This window comes from Xiphophorus couchianus, chromosome 4 (assembly GCF_001444195.1).
Source record: "Xiphophorus couchianus chromosome 4, X_couchianus-1.0, whole genome shotgun sequence".
Classification (NCBI taxonomy): domain Eukaryota; kingdom Metazoa; phylum Chordata; class Actinopteri; order Cyprinodontiformes; family Poeciliidae; genus Xiphophorus; species Xiphophorus couchianus.
The window spans coordinates 29,076,426-29,095,161 of NC_040231.1; the positions used below are offsets into that span (position 1 = coordinate 29,076,426).

Here is an 18,736-nt window from a genome sequence, read left to right on the forward strand (position 1 = left end):
TATTCCCCAAACAATATATAAAATAATATGAAAAGAAAACAGAAAATCATTACCAAGAGTATCTGTGTGTGACAGACTCAGTGTTTTGATGATAAAAACTTATATTCAACCTTTTCCACATTATTCCTTGCTCACTATGTATGTGCTTGTCAAACTATTTACTTGAAAGAGAAACTGGTTCACTAAAGCTAGGAAACCAAACAGCATCAAAATCCTGTCTTATGTGATGGTAAAAACTATCTAAAATTAATTAAATCCTGTAATGTTAGATTTCACAATTGACATTTTAAAGTCACTACACTATTCTGAGCAATCTCTATTGTCAGACCATAAAACAAAGTCTTAAGCCCACCATAAAACCCCCTTTTGACTTCTCGGAGGGGCCGACTGCATGGCAGGAAAGAGAAAAACCAATAAGGACTTGCAGGAGAAACTCCCAATTCTATTACTACTTTATGTTGCACCTAAATCATCAGATATGTTTCAGTTTCTTCTAATTAAAATTTGAACTTAAAACCGTTTTTGTTGGGATACCTTTCGGCGTTCCACCACTAAAATTGTAACTTATATACTGATATTTCGTCAGGAGGTACTTTAAACGATGGGAGAGAAAATGATTTGCCTTACAGATGCTTGTACTTGTCTGCTGAGCTGCTATGAGCAGAGGTTACTTCGCACTTAAAATTAGTGGTATGCAAAGGGGCTTCACATGTTAATTAGTTGAATCTAGTGGGGGTAGAAGTTACAGCCCAGCTGTTGCTTGTTCTCCCGTGCTGAATGTCTGTGAGTGAGGGCTGCAACTTCTCCTTGGGCTTCATTATTCTCACGTCTAAATAAACATACTTGTCGCTTTTTCCTGTTTTGTTCTATTTATTTATTTGACCTTAGAACCCATAATTTATTTTCAATTTGTTCAGATGTTTTATTGTATCAGGATTCTATCTTTCAATAACCTTCCAATCTTTACACTGCAGGTCACACTAACTGCTGTTATTGCCTAATTTTAATAATTTAGTCCAGTTTAACACATAGGGTGTTCTAAAAACCGGAAATTTAGCACCACGAGACAGCACGAAAAATACTCTGCAGGGTAATTTCTGCTTCTACTTGGCATCCAAGTGAGAAATTCTTGCTTATTGCATCCACATACAGAGGTGCTGTTTACATTCCCGTTGTATTAAATGACATAAAATACCAAGTGGTATCCTATCTCCAATCCCACAACCTTTCACACCAACATGAATTACACCACAAACGAAGACATACAACACAAACACAACACATCTGGCCAGTTTTATAGTCAGTCCAAGTGTCAGTCCGTCCCCATTATTTTGTCAAATTGCAGTCTAATTTTAAATTGTACTGAAGCTTCAGGAATTTGCCAATGTTTTGTCAACATGTTTCAAGATTTAATTTAATTAATTTCAACTCTAGTTGTCAGGAACCTGTATTAAATATCGTGCACGTTCACAAAGAGACATGTCAAAATTGTTCAGCAATCAGTCATTTCCCGTTATCCAGTGGTAGTATTACTTACTGAACTCGCCTCTAGGATGTTGCGGAAGTAAGGCAGCGTTTGAAGTTTAACGTGGCGTCAGGTCCGGCAACCCACCATCCTGTATAACACCAGGTGTATAAAGCGGGCACTGTCGAACCCAGTGTCCCAGCTCGCCACAATAAAAACACATGTGTCTGCGTGTCCCGCCACGTGTATCTCTTCCTCGCACCCCCGACCATGCGGGAGCTCCTCGTCTTCCCCCACGCCAGCCTTGAACGCCAGCAACATGGATGTGCGAAGCCGGTTGCGCAGCCGCAGTAGGGACTGGAGGCATAACAGGAATTAAACGAGCAGCAGCTGTTAGCATAGCTGAAGCCTCTCTCAATGTTTGTGTAGCTTCACCTAATTGAAGCTGTAGTAATCGTGTCGTCAAATCTACTTGCTCATACATATTAATTAAAGCAGCAATCTGGTCTCGCGAAGCCAGACGACATGAGCGGTGTACAGCATCGTTTGTCAATTCAGTATCCATAATAACTTCACAATAAAACGCAGCAAAATCAATGCAAATTCACACAAACAGCGCTATTCACACAACGTAACACTCCGCTTAAACACACAGCCAGCCCGAACTCGCACACGCGCGCACACACACGGCCACGCACGCAGACACACACTCAGACACACACGCAGAGCTCTGCACACACACTTCACACAGAAGAGCAGCTAGCTGCAAAAGCACCACAAACAGACAAACACAGATAACACTAAACAGAATGATAGACAAATTAGAAAAACAGAAGGAGAAGGAAAACAAAAATACAAAGAAGGCGCCGGCTAAAAATAAAAGATGCAACATCAAAGCTTACCGCAAACTATTTAAAAGTGTACCCCACACTATTTTCAAAGCTTCCCGCAAGCTATACCAAGAATTTACCGCAAATTCTATCCGTCGGCCTACCGCAGACCTGTTTAACTCAAAACAAAAATACAAACCAAAGCTTCCCGCAAACTATTTAAAAGTGTACCCCACACTATTTTCAAAGCTTCCCGCAAGCTATACCAAGAATTTACCGCAAATTCTATCCATAACAGTCTTCCCCAGACTTGTCTATCAAGTGTACCACACACTTAAACTAAATTTTAATACACAATTTCCTTTCTATTTGGAAGTCCAAGACTAAACGTTCCGGGGAAAAGAATAACGACTAAGAAAAACCCAGCATTTACACAATAGGGTAGCAAATCCTATGTTTGGAACCGCCACGATCCTCTTGTTTCACGTGTATTTTCAATCCAATTCCTATACAAACTCTTTTACAAACACAATCCCTGCATCCCTGCAGCTCCGAAAACTCCGCGTGGCTACAGCTGGCACGCAGCGCTACATACTACCAAAGCGTAAGCAAATAGTATCTTACCGCAGGAAGCCGAGCCGAACCAGACCGATCCGCCCTCGCCAAGACCGGACGAGCTCCCAATTATTAAGGAAGAATGTATTTAAAACTTTGAACAAAATGTTTGGCTCGGCTCTTCCTCAACACAGCCGGGTTCTTCTCGGCGAGCGGGCCAGCTGTAAAACGAAACTAACAAGGCGTGTTGACGTCACAGATCACAGAGTTTAATTCATACAAAGCAATGAACAACAAAGCTGCAGAGATACAGAGATATGCATTTCTCATAAAAATAAAGACACACAACGGGAAGACAAACGAACACGGAACACATAGACAGACAACGGCGCCCACGTGGAGAGGGAAAAAAGATGGAAAAAACTCTCTCCGCGTGCTCTGTGTAGTAATCTTATATCAAAGAGGAGTTTCCGTATTTTAATATATGCAAAGAAGGCGTTCCGTTGTTCAACCAATCAGAGACCTGTTTTCGGCCCCAAAGAAACCCCGGACACTCCCCTATACAGCTCAGAGGTCTGGTTCTTATCTCAGTAAGAGGGCCACTTCGTGCTCATCTCTGTCTGGCACGAGGAGAGGCGCCAAGAAGTCTCTTGCCCCCTATCGGAATGTAAATTTATTACTCTGTCTTCAGCGGGGGAGGAAAAAGCCCTGCTTGTTTAAATGTCTGCTATTGTCAGCTCCTCCATGCTCAACATAAAACTGTTCCAATAAAAGTGTTGGCTATACCTTTACACATGTTGTAAGTATTTTAGCACTTAAATAATTATTTTCCTTTACAATACTTATCAAGAACTAAGGTCTCCTGAGACCATTTATCTGTAGGGTTGGCTGTTTTCCATGGGGGTGGGCTCACAATTTTGCCAAGAAACACTGCCGTGAATAAAGAATGGGCTCAAAACTTCCTCCAGGAGCAACACTGCCCAATAATGCTTGAGCAATTTGTTGATGAATTGCGCCTTTTTTTCCCACTGTGATGGAGCACCGTGTCACATGGCAAAATGGATAATTAATCGGCTCAGAGATCAGATCATTTATACTCTTTTCAATGATCAACACACAATTCTTTGTTAGCATTACATCAAACAAGCCATTCTTCTAATTGCTGGTTTTGTCGGTCTCCAGCTGGAGTTGGGTTTGGAACGGTAAGCCTGAATAATAGCAGTAAAGAGGCAAATGTAGAAAGCTGCTGCATCGCTTGGCTGCAGGGTTTGTTCTGCCGTAAGATATAAAACAACCAACATCTGGTTTAATCAATTATTTCACATCTATTTAAAGCCGTAGCACCAAAGCACCCAATATTGAATAAACCCAGCAAATACATCTGGTATTACAGTGAGCTAACAAATCCAAAATTGCAACATTTGACTTAATTAATTGTTGTGCAATATTTAATTATATGCATCTGAATCACAACAGCAAAACAAATTATATATATCACAACAAACCCAAAATGGCTCCTTGAAAACTTATGGCCAGTCCTATTACCCTTGACTTTAACCTTAATCTGTATAAGACTTATAGCATACCCAGAACTTATTAATATCATAACATGCACAAACGACTATACGTACCATTGTTATTTAACATATCTATATCCTGACAAATTTAGCTAATGGTTTCCCAACACGTGACCGGATCTAACTACTGCAACGCAAGCATACTTCCGCTAACTTAGCATGTTAGCATACTATCGTATCTGTATCAACACGGCAATATCCCATAATATCGTTCTCCAAAGTGTCCGTCATAGTTACAGCACATTACGAAGGTTTTATCTATTCGACAGTGTTGCCAAGAGTGTAAAGAACCTGAATTATAGAAGCAAAGAGGAAGAGGCAGATGTCGGAAGCTGCTGCATCGCTTGGCTGGAGTGTTTATTCTGGCATTTCGTCCCTTACCCTTTTATTGATGCGCCCTCTCCTGACACTCTAAGGTATTACAACTACATGTATAAAATGGTCAGTTGGTTTATCTTCCACACACATTGCTTTGGTAAAAATGGGGTGTCTAAATTGAAATGTATTTTGCGAATTATTCTGAACAGTTTTTTTTTTTAGCCTACTTTTATATTTTAATCTATTTTAACGATTTATAGCCTGCAACTGTTTATATGAGCGTTACATTCATACACTATTTGCACGTTTCCACTGGCATTTTGATGATTTATCTTTGTTGACAACAAATCTTTAAGATTGGGAGGCCTCCTTGCTTTTACCTTAGTTTCTAATTTTGCTTCACAGATTCAGGTCGGTACTTTTATCTGGGTCACTCTAAAACATTAACATCACTTTCAGTCCAAAAAACCCCCAAAAAACAATAACATTGCTAAAACTAAACGATTGCTTTAAACCTAAGTCTGGTTGCCTGGGTTTTAAATAGCTTTGGGGTTAGCGGTATGTGTAAAGCATCCACATCCTGCACAGATGAGTCATCAGCATGCAGCCACATTATGCTTAGTAGACTGTGTTTAGAATTTAAACTACACTTTCAGTACACAATTTGTGGTTTCCACCAGCGACCTTAACACCTAAAGAGGCATTTTACAGTCTATGTGTTTGTGGATTCCAGAATGCTAGGCACGATGAGGCATGGATGATCTTGCGACAGGTTCATGACACCAACTGGAAGGCCAAGGGGGAGCCGGAGCGAGTCTTCACCGTAAGCCTTCATTCACACCAACACGCATGGCTGGCCAAACACATTTCACCATTAATTTAAAAGGATAATGAAAGAAGATGGTTACATCTTTATTATCAGGTCTTGAGAGAAAGTACTGATCAAACGCCTCATTCTTCGGTGGAAAGGTGTAGACTGATAAGTAACCCCTTTCAGTCGGGATATAGTGATTTGCAAAAGTATTTACAACCCTTGAATATTTTTACCTTACCTCACATTACATCCACTAACTTCTCTATATTTTAAATGTATTTTAATTACTTAGACCAACACAAACATGTGCATAACAATAATGTAGAATGATAATGACATTTTTTTTGTAACCCTCAAGCGGTCTTAAGAGATCATTTAGACCCCACAAGTTTTTTACTCTGTGTGGGTCCAGTGGGTGGCACTGACCCCACATACACTTTTACAAGTTGTTTTTTTTTTTGCGTGTGTTGTTTCCAGAATTGACGGTCTGACGGAACAACCCATATCCCCACTTCCCCGCTAATGATTCCAGGCTTATTCACCCAGTCGGAGGTCTAAGAATGAAATCTATCATTGAGAGAAATCAAAACACATTCTGTGTCTCTTTATTGCAGGTGACGAATATTAAAACTCCGCAAACCCAGGAGGACGAATTCATAGAGATTCAGAGTGACACTGGAACCGCCTTTCAGCGCTGGACGGTTCGAAAAATGACCATGCTGCAGCAGGTTTCAAAACCTCTCTGTTTTACAATTCAATAGATGTGAAAAGGTCAAACAGAAACTTTTGCTTTGCTTTCAGTTGCCTTTATCCTGACACAACGTTGCTTGTATGAAAACCATGACTCAATGACTGGTTTAATATTCTGTGTCTCTTTCCTGAAGGTGATGGCCAATGTGATGTCTTTATCTGCTCCAGAGCTCAGGCTGCAGGGCCTTTTCCTGGTCATCGTGTGGTTCTGCATGGCTTTCAGGTAGAATAACAACTTAGGAGACGACATGGACCGGTTTGAGATTCGCATCACATGGTCACCTTGAGGGGTTGGTTTCACGGTGTCAACACAAAAATATAAAATAAAAATGAACAACCAATGATTTTTCTTCTTAACTCTACAAAGTCTGACAAGAGGAATACCTTCAAAAATTGAACCTTAATTTTTGATTTAAATATTTACATTGTTGGATTAAACTGAGATTTTTTTCCTGTCACTGGTATGCCAGATACCAATGACAGGTTCATACCTTTCTGAGATTTTCAGTACATGAATGACATAGGTACTTAGGTGAGACATTCCTTTTCTGTGTGTGACAGCTACCACGGACTGGGAGTGTGGTTCCCTGACATGATAAAGTACATGCAGTACGAGGAGTACGAGTCTAAGGTCAAAGTGTTTCATCGGGAACGTGTGGAGCGATTCCACTTTAATTTTTCCCTCGTCAATCAAGTCCACCGTGAGGGAGAGTACATCCATGACAAGTATGTTTATCACTGTTCTTCATAAACCCAGAGATCCACAAAGTTAAGGTTCAGCTTTGTGCCATTTCTGTCTCTCTGGTTTTTTTTTGTTTTAAGATTTGCAAACATTGAGATTAAATCCGTCAAGTTTGAGGATTCGCTCTTCGAGAACTGCTACTTTGAGGACATCAAGTCAACCAACACATTCTTCGAGAACTGCACGATCAAAAACACGGTCTTTTACAACACAGGTGCTGCCACAGCCAGATGTAGCATTATCTTTAATCAAAGTAATACTTTTGTTGTTTTTTTGGTCTCGTGTCAAACGCCTTGTGTTTTCTGTCCAGACCTGTGGCAGGAAAAGTTCAAAAACTGTCAAATGGAAAACACCACCTTCCTCCATCCAAAGAAAGGCTGTCATCTAAACTTCCTGGAGGAGAACGACATAGTAATCTACCTGGTCAGCTTCCTGGGAAGCTTGGCTGTGCTGCCTGGCAACATCATCTCGGCACTTTTCATGGACAAGATAGGAAGGATCCGAATAATAGGTGACATGTTTAGCAAAACAGCAGAGCAGATGACCATTAACAGTCCTCGTTAGTGTCTGCATCTGGGTGTTTATTGACGACACAATGGTGTCCAAGGCTGCAAATTGGTTAAAGAAACAAAACAAAAGTCGAATTTTGTAGCAATTAGCTCAGTGATTATTTGTCTCTTTTTTTCTCTCAGGCGGTTCTATGCTGGCGTCGTCAGCCTGTACTTTCCTGCTGCTCTTGAGCTTCAGTCAAGGAGCAGTAATCTGTTGGCAGTGTCTCTTTTATGCTGTCAGTGTGGCAGCCTGGAATGGGCTGGAAGTCATTTCTGTGGAGCTCTACCCCTCTTCTAAAAGGTATAGTTCACGTCTGGCTCTTTAACAGATGCAATGGAAAATGACCTTCATATGCCTGTTTGAGGTGAATTTTGCCACAAGTGGAAGCGGAGTGCATCGCACTGTGGAATTAAAGGGGCAGTATTATGTAACATTTTTATTTTGTTTTAGCTTTACATCACCATTCAGCTGCGCAAAATGCCTGGGGGGGACCTAGCCCCGCCTTCCAAGATGTAGCTCCGCCTCGTAGCTGCGGCTTCAAAGTTTGCCACATCTACTGAGCTCATAAGAGCTACTTCTCAGTGAATCACTGGTAAAGATGTTGTTAAAGGGTTACTAGAGCAGCCATGTTGTGACGACTTCCTGAAGGCGGAGTTTCAGAAAGAGCGGGAGTTTTTAAAGAAACAGATGCCCAATTGCAGGGCATTAAATCGGGACGTAAAACTTTTCATCATATATGATGTATATAGAATTTTGTAACAATTGAAGGTAACATAGTTACTGGATTGTAATATAAAAAGGCACTATGTGCCCAGAAAATACATAATACTGTCCCTTTAAATATATTCAGTGACAACTGAAAAGTGCTGATCAAATGTTGTTGACTTTACCGTTTGATCAAAACTATTTAGATACATCAACCCTCTAAGTAGTTGATTCATCTGTGATATGAAGTACTTACAGTGACTTTTCTTCATATTAATAATACCCCTTGAACTTTTTTCAAATTTTGCAAGTTACATCAGCAAAGTTCGAATTATTCTGTCGAACTTACATGCGATGGACCGAGACAAGCTTGAGGATGAATTCGAAGTGGACAGAAAATGATAAATGGTTTTCAACAGTTTAAAAAACAAATCTGAAAAAAAGGCGGCACATTAGTATTGATGCCTCTTGACTCAGAAGCTTATAGAATCATCTTTTGCTACAATTACAGCTGCAAGCATTTTATGTTTTGCACATTTAGAAACTGACCAGTTTCTAAATGTTCAATCTTCTGTCTTCTAATCTCCAAAAAGCCAAGACTTGATAGATCAACATTCATTTTCAAGTTTTGCCAAAGATTATCAACTTAATTTAGATCTGGAAATTATTACACCATCGTAACAGTTAACAGGTGAAGGTCGAGTCTTGAACTTTAACTATGGACCTTTTTTAGGGGCATCAGAGTAAAGGGGGCAGAACACAAAATCACCTCCTACCCTTCAGATGTCCATTGGGGAAAAAAATTAAATAAAAGCATGTACCTCTTTACTTTCACTTCCCAGTAATCTGCTACTTTGTGTTGGTATAGCTCGTAAACTTGCAATAGAAAACATGGAGGTTTGTAGTGGTGAGGTGACAAAAGTTCATGGAGCGTGAATATTTTTGCAGGGCACACTGTGTGCCAAGCAAAGTCCCATTTCTTTCACAAACCATATTATGTCCTAATTGAGAGATTTAAGGGAGCCACGAGCAGAACTAAAACCTCCGCTGTTTCACCCTCTTAAAACATAAATTAGTCTAATGACTGAAACTTGTCAGTGTGCTCTCCAGCTGCTCTAGCCAAAACTCATTATCCCAGATAATGATGTAGACATTAATGGCGTCTGTTGCACCCTCAGAGGCTGTTCACTCAGTAAAAGCAGCACAAATAAGTCTGAAAGATGAGTTTTTCCATCTCATCATCGACGTTTGCGTTTATTAGTGTCTACTACTTTGGACTCCTAAAGCCTTACCCTTAGAACTTCACATTTTGCCATGTTTCCACCTCAAACTTAAATGTATTTTGTATGGATTTTATGCAATTAAACCAACACAATAGAAGAAAAATGACTCAAATGAAAATTTCAACCATTAATCACTCCATCAAAGTTTGTGCAGTTTTTGATCACAAACTGTACAAACTCTAAACACATGGTGGCAGCAGCATCACACTGTGCAGATGTCTTTCTCTAGCAGTGGCCGAGAAGCTGGACAGACTAGTTCGTTAAATCGTTAGATTTAAATCTAACGAGTTAAATCGTTAGATTTAACGAACTGAGCTAAATCTAAGGCAATCCTGAAAGAAAACCTGTCGGAGGTTGCAACATATTTGACTATCAGGTAGATGTCCGTCTTCCAGAAGGACAACGAAATTAAACAGAGCGATTTTATTGGAATGGATCAGACTAAAGCTTAGTGATATTTTCGAATGACCTAGTCAAAGTCCAGACCTTCAGTTTCCAGATGTGCAAAGCTGGTAGAGAGATATAGTGCAGCATATTACGGTACTATAAAAATATTCAAACTGTGGATACAAGCATAAAAATGTGCATGTTTACCCCTCAGGTCGTATGTTTTTCATAGCCACTTGAATTTCAGGATGACACCCATTTTTTATAAGATGGCCTTCATCCAATTACCGCCATAAAATGTTACCCATTTTCAGGAACTGCATTGACTGTATGTCACATCATTTGTTTTTGACTGTGGTTGCCCTACTCATGCAACCTTTTCTTCATATATGTAGAAAAAACAGATAGCAAAAGTGAAACTGAATATTTGGCTGATTGCGAGTCCCACACCAGTCGTCAACTGGTTTAGCTGAAGATGAGAGAAAGTTGACTTAATGGTTAGCGGTAGCTTCTGTTCATTTTTGCATGTGTTTACCAGTTTAGCTTCTGCTAATTTCTTATATGTTAGCGCAAATTCTTTTTTAAAGTGTTTTGCAAACTAGCGCTAGCTTCCACTAACTTTACAAGTGTTTAGTGGTTTAGCATTAGCTTCTGCTAATTTTTTTTTATGTGTTTAGCAGTTTATAAATAGTGAAGCTAAATTCTTTCTTGGCGCATTATTAGTGAGTGAACCTAACTTTTTGCCCACCACTGGCAATAACAACTGCGTATTTTAGCGCAAACATATATTCTCCATTATAACAATGGTGGCCATTTTGAAAAATGTCCACCAGAAAAAAGAAACAGAAGATCAAGAAAATATACATTATTACTATGGTTCAAAATATGTGGGCTATGAGTTGACACCAAGCATATTGATCTAATGTTCGATTTTAGTGGGGAAAAAAATATATTTTTAATGACTACCATGGTGTTATCTTTAAAGAAATTGAGCAAATATTCAACAAGTAAATATCATTTCTATGGGTCCAATTATGAATGATTTGACAATAGAAGTATTCATCTGGGATAAATAGTGACAAATTCAGTGCAAAAATACATTTTCCTTCACGATCCTCTTGAAAAACGGCTGCCATCTTGAATTTGTCCGTGGCCAACTGTTGTTTTTTTTTTGCCAAAAAAGGAAGCCTCTGGGAACATCTATGCCAAGATACATCCCTTTATCAGAATGTGAAAGATTTTGCTGAAATATTCAACTATCTGAAACGACTTGCAGCAGTAATTGTGGTGCTGATGTAGGAGGGCTAAATGCTACCTGCATACCTTACGTTTCAAATTTTGATTGGCAAAAAAACGTCAATTCACATCTAAGCTCCGCAACAATATGCGTTTTGCGCAGCGCATCCTTGTTCGACACGTTGTAGCCAACCATCAAGCTTAAACCTGCACTTTTTCTCACTGCACAGAGGGACAGCGTTCGGCATCCTGAACGGGATCTGTAAGTTCGCAGCCATCGTTGCCAGCTTCATCTTTGCAGCCTTCGTCGGCATCACAAAAATCATCCCCATCTTCCTGGCCTTCGCCGCCCTCGTCTGTGGAGGCCTGGTGGCCCTGAGGCTGCCTGAAACGAGGGAGAAAATCCTCTCTTGAAAAGCCAAACTTTCTGCTGCTTCGGATCCCCAGACACAAACGGCAAACTGTGCGATTTGTATTTATGTGGTTACTTGTTTTTGAAATAGTTACAAAACCTGTATGGTGGCCTACATCAACCTGCGGTTGCTCTCCGCTACAGGAAAGCTCCTCAGGCTGCCCAGCGTTTTTCTGTCACGTCATGCGAGTCCTGTCTTTGTCTCCCCCGCTCTCCGTTCACCCCCGCCCCCGTTCTGTCTGAGGTTGATGTAAAAGATTAAAACACTGTGTCTGTGTTTGAATGGTTGTGTAGAGATCATGTTACCATGTTGTGCTTTGGTTTCATTCCCTCTTGATGAAAGAGAGAGGACTTTTAGTGATAACTTGAAAACGACGAGGCTCGCTGCTAAGTCTCCGCAGCAGTATTACTCTAATTTCGAAAAATAAAAAAAACAACCAAACACCTTGAACATTCACCCAATGTTTGTTCGGAGCAACCTCATGGTGTCTGTAGTTTGTGTTGCCCAGTTTGTTCTCTTTAGGTAAAATCAATTTATGAAATGTAGATCTCATTTTCTAAAAACGACTTTAGCTCTCCTCGGGTTTCCCGAAAGATCCGGATGCAACTCGACCAGGTTCTGTGTCTCTGATATGTCCTGTTTGTTTCCCATCGTAGCGTTTTAATCTGTATTGTAACATGTAGCATTAGGGTCTTTATCTGTCACATCTTGCCATGACAAAGTGTAAGGAACTGTCTGTTTTCTTTTTTTTTTTTGTCTTTTTCTAAAGGGAAAGAGAACAATGCAAAACTGTAAGACTAGATGTTTTCATATGACGCTCTCCTTTCAATGCTCTGATGAAGAACTGATTTGCAGAACTTTGCTACATTTCTGACAACTTGTGTCAACATTTATTTTTTGGAGCATTGTACGTATTCAGCATGACTGATTTATGCATGTGAGTTTATGTGTGTGTGTGTGTGTGTGTGTGTGTGTGTGTGTGTGTGTGTGTGTGCGTGTGTGTGTGTGAGAGAGAGAGAGTGTGAGTGATTCTGGATGATATCGGCATGTCTGTAAATTTACTGAGACTCAACAGGCTACCGTTACTGTATTTGCTGTTGTACATATAGACCAGTGTAAATTAGCTGTACCATAGTAGTTTTATCATGACTTGAATAAAGCTGACGGATGTGATCCGGCTTCTTTCTTCTTCAAAGATGCAAGCAGCGCATGTTACAACCTTCAGCAATGAAACATTTTGTTTTTGTCTGCTTGATTCAACCTTCAAAAGGAGACGAATATGGCTGAACATTAACTTACGGCCTAAGTGGTTTCTCGTTACCAGAAGCGTTGGACATATTTGCTGGAGGCAGAGAGATCACCACGGAGAAGTATTTCTTTTGCAAAGCATACAGAAACTCCTGAGTGTTTCAAAAAATGCCTTTTGGAGAAGGAAAGGTGATGAGACAGTGGATACAGAGGATGGGAGTGCCAGATTTATGTCTACAGAGGATGGAGAAGGGATTAAGATGCTGTAATTTCTATATCTAAAAATGTAATTTATACTAAGTGAGTGTTTTTCTCACCTGATGCATTGCCTGAGTCTGAACATCTGGAACGGTACTGGGCTGATTCCGTGTCTCCAAAAAATGTTAACAGCATTAGTAGAAGTTACACATAACTTATAAATTGGTGTAAGAAATAATTTGTTTTAGCCACAAGCTCAACAGTAAACAATATATCGCCGACCAGAGCTTACCCCTAGCGCTGCTCATCGATATATCAATGTAGTAGCCAGGTAGCTTGATGTAAAAATATTTTGCTAGAAAATGTCCAACACTGAGCATGTTTCAATTACTGCTATCAAACATTAGCAAACACGTCGTTCTGAAGTCAAACAAATCTTAGGGCCAACCACGAGAATCAATTCATTTAGAGTTAAAACTCAGTTTCACACAAATGTAAATATGCTAGCATAAACGTTTATCTTGAACTGGAAAGTTCAAGATAATTTCCTACTAGCAGCTAAACAATTCTTATTGATAGATTTGTACATTACCAAGACACATGCAAAGATACCTTTGTCTTGGCTTTTTCTATTCTTCCTCTTTCTTTTCTCTGTCCCTGAAGAACAAGTTATTTTTTGCGACATTGTTTTGCTTACTTCTCTCCCACCGGTGCTGTGGAGGTTTCGATGAACACTACACATTGCAGGGCAGCTCATTTTACCTGTCACCAGGGGGCGCCCGAGAGCAATTTCTTTTCATTTTGAACGATGATGAATGATTGATTGAATGATTTCTTGAATTGGATGAATGAGTTATACATGATCAAATATATATTATTGCAAATAAATAAATAAATCACAACTTTATAAAGAAATTGTGTTTTTGTTCATATAATCATATAGAAATCATTACAAAAAAATAAATAAAAATCAGCTCCTTCGAGCTCCTTAGTTGCCCCAGGGCTCTAAGCAGCCGCATAGATTGCCTATGTTTAAAGAGAACACAAAAAAATATATACATTTCTTCACAAAAACGCACTTATAAGGAGAAGGAAAAACAAAATATATACATATTTCTGCTTTAATTTTTAAATGTCAGTTGTCGCACTTGACACCTATCCCTACGTTTATTAAAGACAAATAAACTTGTTGAAATTGCACAGTGTTTTTAACCCTGTCCGCAGGGATCCATTAACCGGAAGAGGTTCGGCCTTCACAGTGGAGCCGGGGCTTTTGTATGGTGTCGGTTGAGAGCGAACATAACGCTGAACAAATGGTTTGGACCCAAGGCGGGTGGAGTGACTTCCGTTTATCAAAACAAAAATCCACAATTAAAGAATGAAACGCCACACAACCTCACTGTTAAGATTTATGTAGTTTTAGACAAAAGTAACATGTTATTCAACGCTCCGCTGCGATGCAAATATCGACAGAGTGACTTTTTTTAAAAATTAATCCTACCCCCCTATTTCCCGACTTATGGTCTCGTCCTTCACCTTCAATGTCACGCTTGTACAGACGGGAACATTGAACGTGTGTGTATACACATGAACCATGTTTAATTTTAGGTGTGTGTTTAATTCAGCGAGCACTTTATGCCGACAGTTAATCACCCCGCTGAATGTCAACGGGACCGCCTCACAGTAAGTGCTCCTGTTAGCTGCTCCTGTTAGCTGTTAGCTGCTCCTGTTAGCGGCTCCTGTTAGCTGTTCCTGTTAGCTGCTCCTGTTAGCTGTTCCTGTTGGCTGTTAGCTGTTCCTGTTAGCTGTTAGCTGCTCCTGTTAGCGGCTCCTGTTAGCTGCTCCTGTTGGCTGTTAGCTGCTCCTGTTAGCTGCTCCTGTTAGCTGTTCCTGTTAGCTGCTCCTGCTAGCTAACGGCTAACGCTCAGGAAGTGTTTGCTCGGTTTTGAAGCGTCACTGTGCGACACAAAACACCGTACAACTTCTAACAGAACCGTACAGATTGAGCTAATGACAAGGTGTGTGTGTGTGTTAAGGTGTGGAGTCAGAAGGCTGCCGCAGCAGAGGCCGTTGTTCCTCAGCGCTGTGAGACACCAGGAGGTGGAAGCTAGCACGGGGAAAGACTTCAGGTCTGCACACTGTTATCCATCTGTCCGTCATAATGCTGCTTCAGAAGGATGCCTACTCACTTGTTATGCTGGTTGCAAAAAATACATAAATAAAGCATATTTAGCATCTGGACATCTTGGCTTTGCAAAGCAGAAGTGAATAAATTGAGCAGTTGTGATTACATACGTGTTATTGAGATAAATTAGACTAAAACATTAGTCTTTAGATGTTGAATGATTTTTAGAAGAAAAACTTAGTAATGCTTTGCTCATTACATTTTCAATCTTTCAGCCATTTCCCCCCTATGCCTGGTCAAGACAGTCCACTGAGATGGGCTGGGAAGAAGTTTGAAGAGTTACCAATTATTCACATAAAAGCAACATACAACAAGTAAGTGGAGCTATTAATTAAATTCAGTTAAAAATAGCAGAAGTTACACTAGTTACTAAAATGATGGCCTTAAAGACAAACGCAGTAAAGTCTTAAGGTAATATGTAGGGTTTACGCCAGGCTTAAAATTCAAGTTAATTAGCCGGATCAGAGACAACACTTACAGGCTCAGGCCAGGTTAGGTTGGATGTTTTTTTAGGTCAAATCCAAACTCCAATTACAAACAGTTGTGTCTCTTTAAAATGAGATGGAAGAGACATAATCTAGTGACTTTATAAGATCAAAGAGATTGGGCTGATCACCTGTGGAATCAAAGACTGCAGTGTTACTATTTGACTCCTGTCTCACTAATCTGAAACTGAGGCAAATCTTTGGCTATTGGTGAACATCAGCCTAATTTATCATCTGGCCACTATGTTAACCCCTTAACCTGCAGCGGAACGCCCACGTGCCGTTTTTCCATTGTATTTTCCAGGGTTGAGGGTTAACGTACCTCTAATGTATTTTCCTGAAGGAAAATACGTTAACCTGGCTGCCCAAATACAGTCAAAAGTCTGTGTTAATGTTAAAAATAAATACTTTGAGAGCAGTAAACCTCTCCATCCTTCACCAGCACACACATCCAGCTTACAGACAGCACAGGACAGTCTTTGGTCCGGACGTCCTGTGGCACAGAAGGCTTCAAGAACAGCAAGAAGTCGACGCCCATTGCCGCGCAGACCGCAGGCATCTCTGCTGCAGCGGTGAGTTTTCTCCTCTGATGCTCAGGCAGAGCAGGACTTCTGTCGGTCAGATCTGTGGCCCCTGACCAGTAGAGCTGATTATGTCTGCAGAATGTTTTTGGTATTGGGGAAAGTCTCCCATGATTCTGAACCAGCAGACTAATATGTCCTCTATATAAACACAGTATATTTATATATATTTTTGTTGTTGTTCTTCCAAACAGAAAGCCACAGTAAAAGGAGTTACGTTTGTTCGTGTTGTGGTCAAAGGTCTTGGTCCTGGACGTCTGGTGAGCAGTTCCTGCACTTTTATGAAGATTTTCCACACCCATTAGACTTTTTCACATTTTGTTGATGCCAAAGCATTTTTATGTGATAGACTTTACACAGAGTATAATTGTGAAGTGGAAAAAAAAAACAGACGTTTTCACAGGACAATGAGTCAGTACTGCGTGGAATCCTCTTTCACTGGAATAACAGCAGCAAGTATTTTGGATTTTGTAACGGGATTCTTGATGGTTCTCTTTTAGCTGCCTCACTCCCTTTTCAGATCTGCCCTCATATTATTTTTATGAGTGAGATCAGAGCTTTGTGGTGGCCACACCAAAATATTGACTTTGTTGTCCGTAAGCCACTTTGACTGTTTGCTTCAGGTCGTTGTCCATTGAAAGACCAATTTGTGCCCAAACTTTTAGGTTCCCGACTGATGTCGTTAGATATTCCTTGCTCATGACACCATCTGTTTTGTGATTTGCACCAGTTCCTCCTGCAGCAAAACAGCCCCAAAATATGATGCTACCACCTGGTACAAGCATCCTGTTTTCTCCTCCAAATTGTAACGATGGTCGTTGTAGCCAAACAGTTTCACAATTTCTCACGACTTTGTGTTGATCTAACTACTTAAAACTTGAATGTGGTTATAGAGTCAGAACATGTGAAAGGCTTCAGTGGGTATAAACACTAACCTGATCGAATGTTGGTCGAAAGGATAATTCTATCTAGATTTAAAGAAGCCCGATGTGTTGGGCAGCTTCCTCTTCCTTAAGCAAATTAAAAACCACAAATGTTTTAGAATCTGGAAGGGCACTGGTGAACCATAATCTTTGAAGCAATGTTGTTAGAGGAAAAACAGAGTGAGCCTTCAGAATATGTAAAGCCACCGCAGGGCCCTTCATAACAGGGATAATTAAATCAACCAGAGACGTCTTGATCCGTTTCCTTAGTGACTGAAAGTGTCCTTGTCTGTTTTGCAGTCTGCAATCAAAGGCCTGACGATGGGAGGCCTGCAGGTGATATCGATCACGGACAACACGCCTGTGCCACACAACGGATGCCGCCCACGTAAAGCCAGAAGGATCTGATGCCGCCCCGATGCCGCAGAGCTTTGTATGGAAGCTGTTAACTTGGACTACGCTAATAAAGTGTTTTGTTATGTAACTCTGCTGCCTCTGAGCTCACTGTGCATATTGTGTTTGAGGGGAAACAGCAGATGTTAATAAGCAGTTGCCGTTCCTGTTGACTTGTGCACAAACATTCAGTCTCTGCAGATTCACTTGCTTTAGTTTTCACACTGTGGAAAAGAAGCAATGTGCTTTCCCATCTCTTATTTTCAAGCCAAGTAGTGTTGTAAATATTGCATTTGCAGAATTGTTCAGTAATATGATTTCTTTTTCTACGTTTCTTTTGGTATAACCATTGAAGTTCACCTAGTTTGGGTGGGACATGTCAGCACAGAATTGTATCAAACATTCACCAGCTCAAAGAAAAGTAACTCCTGTCTTTTCTTCTATCCTCATTCAAAGGTCCTTGCATCCGTCAACACATCAGAACCAAACAGTTTAGTCCTGCTGGTCAATGTGAATGAGTTCAGCTGGTTCAGAACAACAAATAAAGGGGTAGCTTTTTGATTTTACTTCAAATAAAATACAAGCATACTGAATTGTTTAGTACTCGCTTATCTTTTGGGGTGGGGGGCTGATAAATGCCTAAAGTACATGGTTCCCAAACTATGGTGGTTTTGCAATAAACTTTTATCACCACAGAAGAATGTTCTGCAAGTTCTCATGTGGGAATTAGTTAAATGTGTTTTGATATTTTTATGACAGACAGTTAAAACAGTTGATCTCTACTGAAATGAACTGTTGTATGTGCAGCAGTACAGAGTCACTGCTATTCCACACAAATTCAGAAATTTAGCCGCCTGCTTTCACTGTAGGAGCCCCACAAATTTACAGACTAAAAACTCGTCACTTAAAAAAATCTGTATAATCTTTGCGGCCACTTATCATTCAATTCATTAAATACTTTACATAAAAGGGAGACGAAATGTCATAACTTCATGGAGTTGTTGTAGATGGTGATGCTGTGAGCAGGAAGAATCTTTGGTAGCAGTCAGTCTTGTGACTAATCTGAAGAGACCTCTGACTGAAGATTGCAGCAGTA

At 40.2% G+C, this 18,736-nt stretch overlaps 2 protein-coding genes across 3 annotated transcripts in view; both read left to right on the forward strand.

Moving 5' to 3' along the window:
- Nucleotides 1-12,587, forward strand: part of sv2ba (synaptic vesicle glycoprotein 2Ba) — a 36,028-nt gene extending 23,441 nt beyond the window's left edge. Inside the window, exons 6-13 of the mRNA XM_028013778.1 lie at nt 5,479-5,568; nt 6,174-6,287; nt 6,444-6,532; nt 6,871-7,035; nt 7,132-7,265; nt 7,362-7,562; nt 7,744-7,903; nt 11,445-12,587. Of these exons, the coding sequence (XP_027869579.1) occupies nt 5,479-5,568; nt 6,174-6,287; nt 6,444-6,532; nt 6,871-7,035; nt 7,132-7,265; nt 7,362-7,562; nt 7,744-7,903; nt 11,445-11,628 (1,137 nt within the window). The 3' untranslated portion in view covers nt 11,629-12,587. The remainder of the gene's footprint in view (nt 1-5,478; nt 5,569-6,173; nt 6,288-6,443; nt 6,533-6,870; nt 7,036-7,131; nt 7,266-7,361; nt 7,563-7,743; nt 7,904-11,444) is intronic.
- A 1,997-nt stretch (nt 12,588-14,584) lies between these two features.
- On the forward strand, nt 14,585-18,233 carry mrps11 (mitochondrial ribosomal protein S11). Of its 2 annotated transcripts, XM_028014653.1 has the most exons (6): nt 14,585-14,756; nt 15,110-15,202; nt 15,474-15,572; nt 16,186-16,315; nt 16,519-16,584; nt 17,548-18,233. In XM_028014653.1, the coding sequence occupies exons 1-6, from the start codon at nt 14,668-14,670 to the stop codon at nt 17,653-17,655; spliced, it is 585 nt and encodes a 194-aa protein (XP_027870454.1). In that variant the 5' UTR covers nt 14,585-14,667; the 3' UTR covers nt 17,656-18,233. The 2 variants fall into 2 exon arrangements, with proteins under 2 accessions (XP_027870454.1, XP_027870455.1); XM_028014654.1 differs by lacking the exon at nt 15,110-15,202.
- The last annotated feature ends 503 nt before the right edge of the window (nt 18,234-18,736 follow it).

Coding starts and splice junctions, on each gene's coding strand:
- mrps11 (XM_028014653.1), top strand. CDS start 14,668: ATGTTTAATTTTAGGTGTGTGTTTAATTCAGCGAGCACTTTATGCCGA. Junction 16,316..16,518: donor CAGGCATCTCTGCTGCAGCG/GTGAGTTTTCTC, acceptor TCTTCCAAACAG/AAAGCCACAGTAAAAGGAGT. Junction 16,585..17,547: donor GTCTTGGTCCTGGACGTCTG/GTGAGCAGTTCC, acceptor TCTGTTTTGCAG/TCTGCAATCAAAGGCCTGAC.